Source organism: Sminthopsis crassicaudata, chromosome 1 (genome assembly GCF_048593235.1).
Source record: "Sminthopsis crassicaudata isolate SCR6 chromosome 1, ASM4859323v1, whole genome shotgun sequence".
In the NCBI taxonomy this organism is placed as follows: domain Eukaryota; kingdom Metazoa; phylum Chordata; class Mammalia; order Dasyuromorphia; family Dasyuridae; genus Sminthopsis; species Sminthopsis crassicaudata.
In genome coordinates this window covers 669,633,631-669,646,511 of record NC_133617.1, presented here as the reverse complement: position 1 = coordinate 669,646,511, position 12,881 = coordinate 669,633,631, and the positions used below count along the sequence as shown (strand labels likewise).

At 36.3% G+C, this 12,881-nt stretch overlaps 1 protein-coding gene across 8 annotated transcripts in view; it reads left to right on the top strand.

The window, feature by feature from the left end:
• RHOA (ras homolog family member A) overlaps positions 1-12,432 on the top strand; it is a 58,467-nt gene extending 46,035 nt beyond the window's left edge. For all 8 annotated transcript variants that reach the window (XM_074264037.1, XM_074263946.1, XM_074264470.1 and 5 more), the window contains 4 exons: positions 1,246-1,403; positions 6,351-6,471; positions 9,336-9,466; positions 11,086-12,432. In XM_074264037.1, the coding sequence (XP_074120138.1) occupies positions 1,248-1,403; positions 6,351-6,471; positions 9,336-9,466; positions 11,086-11,259 (582 nt within the window). In that variant the 5' untranslated portion in view covers positions 1,246-1,247 and the 3' untranslated portion in view covers positions 11,260-12,432. The remainder of the gene's footprint in view (positions 1-1,245; positions 1,404-6,350; positions 6,472-9,335; positions 9,467-11,085) is intronic.
• Positions 12,433-12,881: the final 449 nt, after the last annotated feature.

Sequence of the window (12,881 nt, the reverse complement as noted above, 5' to 3'; positions counted from 1 at the left end):
TATTTATTTATTTATTTATTTGGTACCTTCTTTTCAAATATCACCCTCATTCCTAAGAAAACGACCTTGGGATAAGAGAAAGGAACCAACTAGATGATGAATAGTATGGCCTGACTTTGTATATTTTCATAGAATCAGGGCAGCAGATAACCTCCGTTTCATAAATCTCAAGCCTTTTTCCACCTTCTTGATCTGACTTTTTATAAAATATTATTGGCATTATTTATGCCACATTTCAGTTAAGAACTGGAAAAGCGGCTATAAAAAGCATTGATGGCTAACATTTATATATTCCTGCCAGACAAAGCGATATCTTACTTGATATTTCATTATGCTATTATTCCTATTTTACAGTGAGGAAGCCAAGGCAAATGGGTTAAGTGATTTCTGCAAGGGAGCACATCTGTTACTCTCATTATTCTATTCTCTGCACCATCTAGCTGCCATATATATATTGTCACTGTTGATGGAAAAGAAGTGGTTTAGGTTAGAAAGTGAATTTCATGCTACTCCTAAAAGAGTTGAGGGCAGCTAAGTGGTACAGTAAGATAGTGTCAGGCCTGAAGTCAGACTAATCTTTCCTAGTTCAAGTCCAGCCTCAGGCACTTTTTAGCTATGTGACCCTGGGCAAGTCACTTAACACTGCCTCACTTTCCTCATTAGAAATCAGGGGCAGATCACTCTAGTAATTTTGCCAAGAGAACCTTACTTGGGGGCTCAGAGTGAATAACAGCAACAAAAATGAGGGTTCTTCATATAATTTAACATGTATTGGACTATATGCCATCTAGGGGAAGTGTGGAGGAAAGAGGGGAAAATTTGGAACAGAAGGTTTTGCAAGGGTCAATGTTGAAAAAATTACCCATGCATATGTTTTGTAAATAAAAAGATAAAATAATTTTTTTAAAATTTAAATGAGGGTTCTTCTGAATAGAAGCAAGAAGGAATTGAATTGTGTTTCTCCATTTACTCAATTCAGAAATCTGTTCTAGTCCTAAATTAACTGTATAATGTTGACTATTCATTGATAAAATTTCTTTTCAATCAGTCTGGAAATGTAGACATTTTTGGACAAATAGCAAGTCCCAGGGGTACCTGTAAGAATTGATTGTGTGATCTGAAGATGAAGTTCTTTTTTGCATTTCTGTTTATCTACCTGCATGCCCAAGAAATCATGTATTCACATATGCTAGGCATAAATGTACTTTTGTAACAAAATAAATTTCTCCTCTTCTTGTTTTCCAGCTATGGCCGCCATCCGAAAAAAGTTGGTTATAGTTGGTGATGGTGCATGTGGGAAGACATGCTTGCTGATTGTATTTAGCAAAGACCAATTCCCTGAAGTTTATGTGCCCACAGTGTTTGAAAATTATGTAGCAGATATTGAAGTGGATGGAAAACAAGTAAGTATACATTCTATGAAAGTTGTTGTATATGTCCCGTTTTGTCATACATAAAAATAGTAGGAAGATATGCCATCTTAAAGTATATTTGCCGGCCTTAAAGTAAGATTCTTTGGAGAAGGTAAATGGTATTTAAAAATAAACATTTCATCTCTTTTACTAATCCCCTGTTGGCCCTGTCTAGGTTTGTTACAAGATTGCCTAAGCAGATAGCCTCCAATGGCAAAGTGATAGTAAAAGAAGAAAATATTAATTTATCCTAGATTTTCTCATGTGATCCAATCTATTTATTCCTCAAATTTGTGACAAAAGTGTACCATGAATCCTCTCAAAACAGAAGACTCCTTAAATTTGTTACTGATCTTGGCCTTTGTCAACAAATAAGGACTTGAAGGAAGTTGACTTCTTTATACCAAGATATTGAATCAAAATAATCTTTCATTCTACCCACAATTTAGATATATTTCCTCGTTCATCATACCATTCTTAGATTCAGGCTTAGGATTTATATGCCACATGCTGAAACTATTATCAGAAATAAAATAAAAGAGAGTCTTTCCTTATAATAGGCATATTAGAGAAGAGACCTATTTAGCACATCTTGGACCAAGATTTTCTGTTATTTAATGTTAAAATAAAAATATCATGATTCTGGAACTCTTATCAGTAGATAGGCAATAAACATCTAGCCAATTTCAGATGGTAGTAATTTAGAAATGTTTTTCCACCAGTTTTAATGTACTAGTCATTGTGAAAGAACTTGATTGTGACTTCTCAGTTCATTTTGTCTAAAAAGCTCAACTTTATGTAACATCTTAAAAATTACCCCAAATCGTTTTTCATACAACCCATCCTAACATTTACTAATTGATGGTTATATGCCAAGAACGAGTATTAAGTAATTACTAAAGAGTGATATCTTAATTTTATAAATGTGAGGCCCAGAGAAGAAAAAATGAGGTTCCCTAACTCATATAGCAAAAACATAGATATGGTTCTTCTCCATCAGTACTCTTGAACTACATCACATTTCCTCTCTTCCTTCCCCCATCCTCATCATACTACCCATCTAATATTTTTAATCAAATTGAGATATGATGATCACTCCCAAACTACAGAGCTCCATAAGTTTAATATCTGTACATTGACAGCATCTTCTTTCCTTGCTCAAGACCAAGGATTCCTTTTTATATGTTAATTACAAAATAGTTTTAATGTCCCTTTTGTTATAGAGGAGAAAGCACTTAACTTAAAGACAAAGGACCTAAATCCAAATTTTGGCTTTCTTATGGGTGTATGACAATTTATGGTTATGAGATTCTAAACAAGTGATTTTACCAGTTGTGATCCTCCGTTTCTTTATTTGCAAAATGAGGATAATAAGAATTGCCCATGTTTAAACTATATCAGATTGCTTGCTGTCTTGGGGAGGGGCAAGGGAAGAGAAGACAGGAAACAAATTTTGGAACATTAAAGTTTTATAAAAATGAATGTTGAAAAACTATCTTTACATGTATTTAGAAAAATAAAATAAGATTCTGCTCTGTAGAAAAGAAGAAAAGGGGGATAATACTTGGACGTTCATATATGCTGATGTATTTGCATCAAAATTGAATACTCTCTTAAATAGGCCATGCTTCCCCAAAGTCTTAAGAGTATTGATGAGTCATTTAGGAACCATCATGAGGGATGGTTACTAGTTTCTACACAGCAACTATAGTAGTAGTTAGCCTTTCCTGGCATAGAGAATCATAAATATAGGGAAGCTAACTGCATCTAAGGAACCAGTATTTTTATAATTTCTAATTTCTGAGGAGGCTTACTCAGATCTTAGAACTTACTCAACCAAGTGAACTGCCATCTGTGAAATCTTGACCAAAGGGAGCATTTTGAAAGGTTAACTAATATGTGTAAAAGCCAATACAGGAAATAGATGTTTATTGCCATTAGTCAGTTTCTGTGAGATGTGAACAGCCTTATGGGCCCTAGAATAATAAAATTAAGATTCAATGCAGTTCTTTTTCCATAAGTCAATATTCTTCTCCATTATGATGACCATTGGCTCAATTTTGAAGGTCGTTTTTAAAAAATATGAAATACTTTAACAATACTGGGAAATCTAGAATTATCATTTTTTCCAAAAACATAAGCTCCAGAGGAACTGAATCTTTTTGGTTGAGAAATGTTAAATGGGGCGGGGGAGTGGAAGGCAACATATTATGGGAACAAGAGACATCCATGGGTTAATGTAGATAGTGACTATGACAGGTGGCAATAATTAGAACAGCAGAAAAGGTCATGTTCTTTGTGAAGATATGCCAGGTCTAAATCAAAAGAGGACAATATCATCAGAGAAACAGACTGAGAAACTGAGAAGTCCTAACAAAAATGCATCAACTCTGTTTCCTGGTACTGAGGCTTTTTTTATTGGTGCTGTCGGTTTATATGAAGAAGTGAAATGCTCTTTTGGGAAGAAGAGAATTGTTCTTCTCTCCTCCCAGGGTCCCTTTAAAGTGCATTCATACAAACTAGTCAAGATTTAAATTTACTCCTTTTAACTCCAAATACACCAAGCAGGTATTTACTTATACAGTACCAAACAAGCTCTTTTGTAAACCTTTTTAAGTGGAAATGGATATATACTATGTAATAACAAACTGACTATTTTGTATTTGCAAAGCACTTTTACATAAATATTCTTACTTGGTGCTCACAAATAATCCACTGAAGTAGGTGCTACAAGTATTATGACCACATGTATAGCTGATAGTTCAGCAATCTAATGGTCCTTTTTTAGGATACATTCTATGATTAAACAGCTATTTGGGGTTAAGGTAGATAACTAAAAAATCTTATATAAATACAGGTTTATATGAAAGTTCTAACTTGTTGTTTAAGTGATAATTGAAGATGCAGTTTAGATTTTCCAGATGATCACTATTTCTGAATGAATTGCAATATGTCGTATATATCGTTGCTCAACTAGAAAAGACCTTGAAAAATATAAATTTCTTGATTTATAGAAAAAGCAAAATGAGGCCCAAGATTGTCTTAATCTGTAGTCTTCCCTCATGAACTTTATCATTGACCACTTTACATAGTGCTCCGCATCATTGTGGGAAAAGGTGTAAGGGAGAAACTCTAATTTTCCCACCCTCCAAAGCTTGAGAAGCTGGGCCTTGGTCTTTGCCTTTCTTCTACTCCCTAATAAGTGTCCACACTCCTGGACTCCTTGTAGAGGAGAAGAATTGGAGTTGTCCTGGGAGCAGGACAGATTCTGCTGGAGCAACAAGTGTTGAGCTACCTTAGAGTAGAAAGAAAAACCTTCCTGTTCTCTGACTGTTCAGAGGTGAGAGGGGCATCCCCTGTCATTGCAGGTGCAAGTCTTTAAAAGGGGCCTAGGCAGCTGCTTCCCAAGCAGTGCTGTCCTGGGGGAGGTAGGGAAAGAGAAGAGAAGGAACCTTGGTTTAAAGGAAAATAAGCCCAGAGCCATGTCCACTGCTGGTCCTATCAATAGGTGAATCATTTAATTTCTTAGAGCTCAGGCTTCATGTCTACAAAATAGGAATCATGTTTGCATCATTCATCTCATAGGGTTATTATGAGGCTCAGGTGTGCAAAAAGCATAAAAAGTGCTTTACAAACCTTAGACTGCTCAGTAGCATTGGCTGTTTGATACTGTTTGCCAGTTGACTAGGAACACGGGAGTGCTGCTTCTTCTGTGACAGCTGAATACATAGAAGTTGTGGGTCTTGAGCTAGATGACCTCCTAAGTCCCTAAAGATTAGCTCGGACAGCAAAGCTGGACAATGTATAGGACATTAGGCTTGGTGTCAGGAAGACATGAGTTTAAAATCCAATGTTGGTCACTTAATAAAGCTTTGTGATTGTGCACAGATCATTTAACATTTCTCTGTTTTGGTTTCTTCGGGTGGAAAATCATAATAATAATAATAATAATAGTTTCTGCTTTACAGGATCATGAGGATCGATTAGGCACTAAATGCTCATTCCTTCCCACCTTTTTGGTGTTGCACAGGTCTTTTAAATCATTTTCATCCTTTGCCACAACTAATAAACCTTTACAAATTGGAAATAGTAAAATTTGATAGGACTGTCTTCTGTAATGTACCCTGTAAATAATGTCATTGAAAATAGCATCTTCTCTGATAGACACAAAATAATCCTTGTTCCTTCATCTGATGAACTCCACAGATTCATAACCATGATTTAGCTTTGTCCTTAGATGGGAAAAATTGAATCCTTTCTGATTCTCTTTGCCTTTTCTACCAGCTTCCAATAGATCTTTTTTCCTCCCCTTTCCAAGTTATCCTATTTCTGCTGCAGCTAACAGACATTGAAGGGAGAGAGTCTTGGAGTGTTTCTGGCAGGAGTGTGTCAGGAAAGGTTAGGTTGGAATTTCTGTGCAAATGTAGTGTCTCCTGGATAGGCTCATCCTCTTTTCAGCCAGTAGATTGCTATTTATAGTTCATTCAGTTTCCTTGGCAGTTCATATTTATACTTTCTGACTACCCACTTCCCCTTCTGCATAAGAGTTTAGTGACTAAAGTTGTGGATAAACTCCAATAATGATATAAAATTAGTTTAATCTGTGCCCAATTCTACCCCCAGCTTGGGAGATTGCACAATATAGTATAAAAGATTTGATTTTAGATTCAAAGGACCTGAATTCAATAACTAAGTGTGCAATTTACTATCTGTACCCCATTCATTCTTTCTCCACAAAGGCTTTCATCTATGTAAAATATAGATGCTTCTGTAAACCTTTTACACCTAACGAAGCAGTGATTCTTGAAAGCATCAAGAAGTTTTCATCTTTTGAAAGAATCTCTTCTGTCCAGATGTAGGTACTTTATGTTCCTCCTGCTTTCTTATGGTTGTGGTTATGATCATTACCTAAATAATTTGCCTCTTTTCTCCATATAGGTGGAATTGGCTTTGTGGGACACAGCTGGTCAAGAAGATTACGATCGCCTTAGACCTCTTTCCTATCCAGATACTGATGTTATACTTATGTGTTTTTCCATCGATAGCCCTGATAGTTTAGGTAAGTCATAATGGTTTGCATATGGATAAATGTGGAGAAGGAGTAATAATCAAGCCCTGTACATGTACATCTAGTAATAAAATTTCATTTGTTTGACAGTAACTTCCTGCTGAGTAAGTTGCAGTGCTAGATTTGGATCCCACCCTTACCCTGGTCCATCCCCCATCCATTTCCCATCACTAAGTAACAAGATGCATGTACCAAACAGTTAACGCGTCATGTGGCAAGATCTGGGCCAGATTGCACAACAGTGTGAGGGAGGATTTGTGGAAGTTAAAGACACTCAGCTGAGAATTAGGAGGTATTTCCATGAATAGAATAAAGGTTCAGCCATCTAATATGTCTAAATCTTGAGAAACACTAGTTTTTGTAGCTACTGTTTTATCCCAAGGAAAAAATCCTCTGTTCTGGGAATTAATTCTTCTAATCTTTTTTTTTTTTTTTTTTTTTTTTTTTCCTGATAGATAATTTATGGCTATGGCATAGAGAGACTTCTAGCCAGCAAATTTAGGATGACAGTGTGGGAAACTTGCATGACTTCTAAGGAGATAAAAGCATTCTGTTTCCAAATTTGAAAACTAGGGACATTTTCTGGTAAAAAGAATATATTCCAAATACAAATTTAGTTCTTTAAGATTTTTGGTTTAAAATAACAGCACTTTTTTGTTGTTGTTCTGCCCACAAACCTTCTTAATACTGATTTAGTTTAATGAAATTGTAATAGATTTCTATAAGCATAATGATAGTTTCAAGTGCTATATATATCTATCTGTTTTGTTTTGTGATTATACATGTACATTCTTTTTTAATATGTTCATTTCTTTATGAATCATGTTGGGAGAGAAAAATCAGAACAAAAGGGAAAAACCACAAAGAGGGGAGGAGAAACAGAAGAAAAAGAAAATGAACACAACATGTGCTGATTTATATTCAGTAGCCATTGTTCTCTCTCTCTGGCTACAGATGGCATTTTCTATAAGTTTATTGGGATTGCCTTGGATCGCTGAACCACTGAGAAAAACCAAATTTGTCATAGTTAATCATCACACAGTCTTGCTATTAATGTGTTCACTGTATTCATGGTTCTGCTTCTTTAGCTCATCATCAGTTCATGCAAAATCTTTCTAGATCTCTCTAAAATCAATTTGTTTTTTATAAAAACATTTTTATAGGTTTTATAAACATTCCTTTTATAAATATAAACAATATTTATAAATATGTTCATTTTTATCAAATATATTCCATTATTTCATATACCATAATTTATTCATCTCCTCTATTGAGAGGCAGCTATTCATTTTCCAGCATCAGTGTATTATTAGTAAGCTATAGTTGAAGCATTTTGATATTTTCTATTTTGTATGCTGAAGTAATAGCATTGAGAACAATTGGTGAGCTGATGGTTATTTTCTGATATGACAAAATTTCCCTTCCACAATGTAGAATTCTGGCCCAGTAGCATATATGTTTCTTATGATAATGCTCTTGGCAATTGGATAAATGTCTGTTTTAGGGAATACGAATAATTTGTATTTAAAGTTACTTCTTAAACCTCTTTTAGGATTACCATATGTTGCCAAAAGATAGAAACTTGTCACCCTTCAAACGTATCTGACTATATCAACTTGATAAAAAGCCCATCTTTCCCAGAGAAGCTTAAAGTCCCTCTATAGGCTACAATTAAGCAATTAAGGCCTGGGATCTTCGTGAATTGGAGCAGGCAAGGTTCTCTGGCAAACCAGCTTTAAAGTATGTTTTAATTGTCACAAAGGCAGGTATATGTAAAAATGTCTTAGTGAGGAAAGTAGACTCATTTCAGTTGTGTCCAACTCTTTGTGACCACATTCTGGGGCTTTTTTGACAGAAATACTAAAGTCGTTTGCTATAGCCTTATACATGAGGAAACTGAGGCAAACAAAGTGAAGTGATTTGCCCAGGGTCACACAGTATAAGTACTTGATGCTGGATTTTGAACTCTCTCCACTGTGAAGAGATGTGTGTTCACATCCCACCTTTGAACACTAGCTTTAAATCTTTCTTTTTTTTTTTTTTTTTTTTTCCCTTTTTAATCTGGTTTTTCTTCTGCAGCATAATTGTGGAAATATGTATAGAAGAATTGCATATGTTTAACCAATATTGGATTAGACTTAAGTCTAAGGGAGGGAGTTGGAAGGCAAGGAGGAGAAAAAAATATTTGGAACACAAGGTTTTTTTTGCAAGGGTGAATGTTGAAAACTATGTTTTGAAAATAAGACTTTATTAAAAATAAAAAGAAAATTTTGAGTTTGAAATTTTTTCCTTTCCTAAAAAGAATTTTAAATAGCATATTTCTGCATTTGTCGTGTTGTAAAAGAAGAAATAGACCAAAAAAATAAATAAATAGAGAATAGTGTGCTTTGGGGTGGTAGGTGGTGCAGTGGATAGAGCACCAGCCCTGAAGTCAGGAAGACTTGAGTTCAAATCTGGCCTCAGATACTTAACACTCTTTAGCTGTGTGACCCTGGGCAAGTCACTTAACCCTCAATTGTCTCAGCCAAAAAAAAAAAATTGTATGCTTCAATCTACATTTGTACTTCATCAATTCTTTCTTCAGATTATCATGCTTCTTTTGGAGTTCTCTTGAATCATTGTTTGAGCACTTGATAAACTTTGAAAGCTTTGATGTGGCTGCTTGGAAGTGCCATGGAATTACTGGTGTGTTTGTGAAGTTCAATTTTTGCCTTTTCCCCAAAGCATGAAACAAAAGAGATTTTTCACTGAGCCTCACCTTAGCAAAAAGATGTTCCTAATCATTTAATCAGAGCAATTTCTGTAATTTTTATGTACTTCTACGCCCTCATGATTCTTGTTTTTGGTTCTTCCAGAAAACATCCCAGAGAAGTGGACCCCAGAGGTAAAGCATTTCTGTCCCAACGTGCCCATCATCCTGGTTGGGAACAAGAAGGATCTTCGAAATGATGAGCACACAAGACGGGAGCTGGCCAAGATGAAGCAGGCATGTCGAGGGAGGGGGGGATAGACGGCTGAGCCCTGAATATGCAGAATATGGGAAGCTGTGGACTCTTTCTTTGGCCCAGACTGTTCTCAACCTCCTCACAACTAACAAGCTTGGGTTGGGTGTCACTGGCAAGAATGTTTTTCTGTGTTCATCCCCAGAAATCCGAGGTTAAAATAAAAATAGCTTGAGACTGAAAGTAGTGGGCACCTGACTGCAGATTCCATCCCCTGCCATTTTACTCCCTAACTTGGGTAGAAATAATTACCTCCATGTTAGAGAAAGATATTGGGAGAGGAACAATGAGGGGCAGCAGGGAAACAACTTCCTAGAGTCCTTAAGTAGCTGATGCAGAACCAAAATGATGGATTCAGAAATCTACTTCTTGTATTTAACAGAGTCAGACTAGTCACTTGTGGCTTTGCTGCCCACTTACTGTTTCTCTTCTAGCCTCATTTTGTTCCATCTGTAAGGTGTGAGAAGATTGTATCAGAACTCTCCAAAGCCTGTTTTGTTGAAGCATTCTACCATTAAACTCTGCTGCTTTCAAAGACATTGAGATTCATAGAAATCTCCATTTTCATGACTGTTCCAAAAATGAATTGAAAGTACTTTTTGCTTTGCTTTTAAAATAAGGATCCCAGTCACTTTAATCATAACTTTACTCACCAAAAATGAACATTAATGGTGGTTTAGGAGAAGAACGTAGGAAATTATTATTTTCAGCTCAAGGAATCGAATATTAGGTATATCTGAATGAGATCATATGCTTTAAGTAGGAAGAGTTACCAGAGACCACTTTGAGAGCTCGGCTCTGGTTAGACAGTAACAAGTAGCTTCACTTCTTTAGGCTTTTTTCTCCTCATCTGTCAAATTAGGATCTTGTGATAGATGGATTTGGTGTTCTCCAAGGTCTATTCTAGCTCTCCTTTGACTATATATATTGTAAGCTCATGACAGCCTTTTCTTCTACCAGAATTGAAGCAGCTGACTGTTGGGGTCAACATCCCAAGAGACATTGAGGTCCTGGATTTATTTAGGGACCATATGGCCATTGGGGTGTGAACTCTGGGGTAGATATCCTTATTATCCATAATATTTGCCTTTTCTCACAAGTCTCAACAGCCCTTCAAGAAAGCAAATATGCCCTTTTCAAGAGAGAATTTGTATTTCAGACCAGTATTTGCCAGCCAGGTTTTCAGTCTCTGGATGGATATTTTGAGATTAGAATCCTTTAGCAGATATTTATCTGGCCTACAGTTTTATTCCCCTCTTGGGAATTGGCATTAGAAAACTTCCCCAAACCTTTGCATCTTAAATCAGTAGAGAAGCTCCTTATGCTGATTTTAGTCATAAGTGGTGCCTGAGAATAGTATCTTTTGAAACTTTATAGTATATACTATAAAGTATAGTATAAAGTATAAAAACATAAATTTAGCTAGTATCAGAGAATCTGTCCCAGCTCAGTTACTTTTATTATTTCCTCTTCTGTGAAATGAAGGGGTCGGAATAAATATTTAGTGTAGTTTTTGTAGATGGTTTGTGTGGATAGTTCCCAGGATGTGGTCATACAATTCACTTCTACTTTCCTGAAAGGGTTTCTTTCTCTCTCCCCACAGGAGCCAGTGAAACCTGAAGAAGGCAGAGATATGGCAAATCGGATTGGTGCATTTGGTTATATGGAGTGTTCAGCAAAGACCAAAGACGGTGTGAGGGAGGTTTTTGAAATGGCCACAAGAGCGGCTTTGCAAGCCAGACGTGGAAAGAAAAAATCCGGGTGCCTTGTCTTGTAAACACAGTGGAAAGCCCAAGCCCTCACTCGGTTAATTTTTGAAGTGCTGTTTATTAATCTTAGTGTATGATTACTGGCCTTTTTCATTTATCTATAATTTACTTTAAGAGATTTACAAATCAGAAATCATCTTGCTACCAGTATTTAGAAGCCAACCATGATTGTTTAATGACAGTCTGTGTCCAACACATCTGTGCACACCAGGGTCCCTCTGACATTACTCTTAATAACCTTCTTCATTCTCCCAACCAGCACATCTGGCACTAATTCAAGGGAATTCTTAACTTCTTGCTTCTTTCTAGAAAGAGAAAGGTGATAACTTTTGTGAATTGGGCTTTAACTACTTTTATACCTAACATGTCCTGTTGCTGTCAGCTGCAGGGCCCTCTGGGGAATAAATACGGAGTCACTTCAGAGCAGGACCACTTATAAGGCTTTTATTGGTATAACTCTGGGGTATTATTCAGTTATTTGAAAATGGGACCTAGCCAAAGAGGCTACAAGTAAGTTCCCATGCAGCTGTGGCAAAGCTACAGTTCTGTGGTTTTCATGTTAGTTACCTTAGAGTTACTGTGTAATTAGTGCCACTTAATGTATGTTACCAAAAAATAAATATATCTACCCCAGCTTAGATGTAGTATTTTTTTGTATAATTGGATTTCCTAATACTGATATTTGTTATCTCTACCGAAGGTCTCTTTGGTTTTTGTTTTGGGGTTTTTTTTGTTTTTGTTTTGTTTTTTAAAAGAACATTTGAACATAAAGTCAGATGGAAAAACATTTGAAATCCCTTTTTGTCAATTTCTCCAGTGAATGACAGCCATTAGCAGTTCCTTTTCTGCACAACATACTCCAATGTCCACCTCATCCCCTGGAGCTGGGGCCAGTGAATGGGGAATTTGTTCCACTGTAAGGCAATGCTATGGTTCAGAAATTTGAGTGATGGTGTCTAAACTTAAGTTGCAGCATCTTGGTATATACGATGTTTCCTTATTTCTTACTCTAAAAGTGGTGACTCCCCTTAATTTCCTTGGGGAGCTTGCTACCCATTCTCTTTGTTGGTGGCCAAAGTCCCCCCCTTGGAAGAACTTCTCATTCCTCTCCAGCTGACTAAACTTTTTTCTGTATCAGTTAATTTTTCCAACTACTAATAGAATAAAGGCAGTTTTCTAAACTTCCTGTATCCTGGTATTTGTCTCGCTCACTCTCCAGGCCAACAGTGGCAGGTGAGGGGGGTGTCCCAGGACAAACTTTGAGATAGACTAACTTCAGTGACTTATTCTTTTAAAAAACATTGTGTCTACTAGATCCAGAATCCTGTACTAATCAGCCTTAAGTAAAATATGAGACTTGTCCTCATGGAGTTAAGAGGGGAGGGAGAGATTCAGAATAACAGTAGGAAAATAGCCATACTATCTTCGTTAGAATTGCAAATAAAATACTATAGAAGGAAGAAGGTTCTTCCTGACCTGGGAAACGATTCCTGAAGTGGAATAGTGGGGCCAAATATATTAACTTAAGAATGATTATTTAAAATTTAGATATAGCATGTTTAGGATTGAAGGATCAATAAGAAGAGGAAGTAGGAAGATTGGTAAAGAGGTCATAATTCTGGGTGGCAAT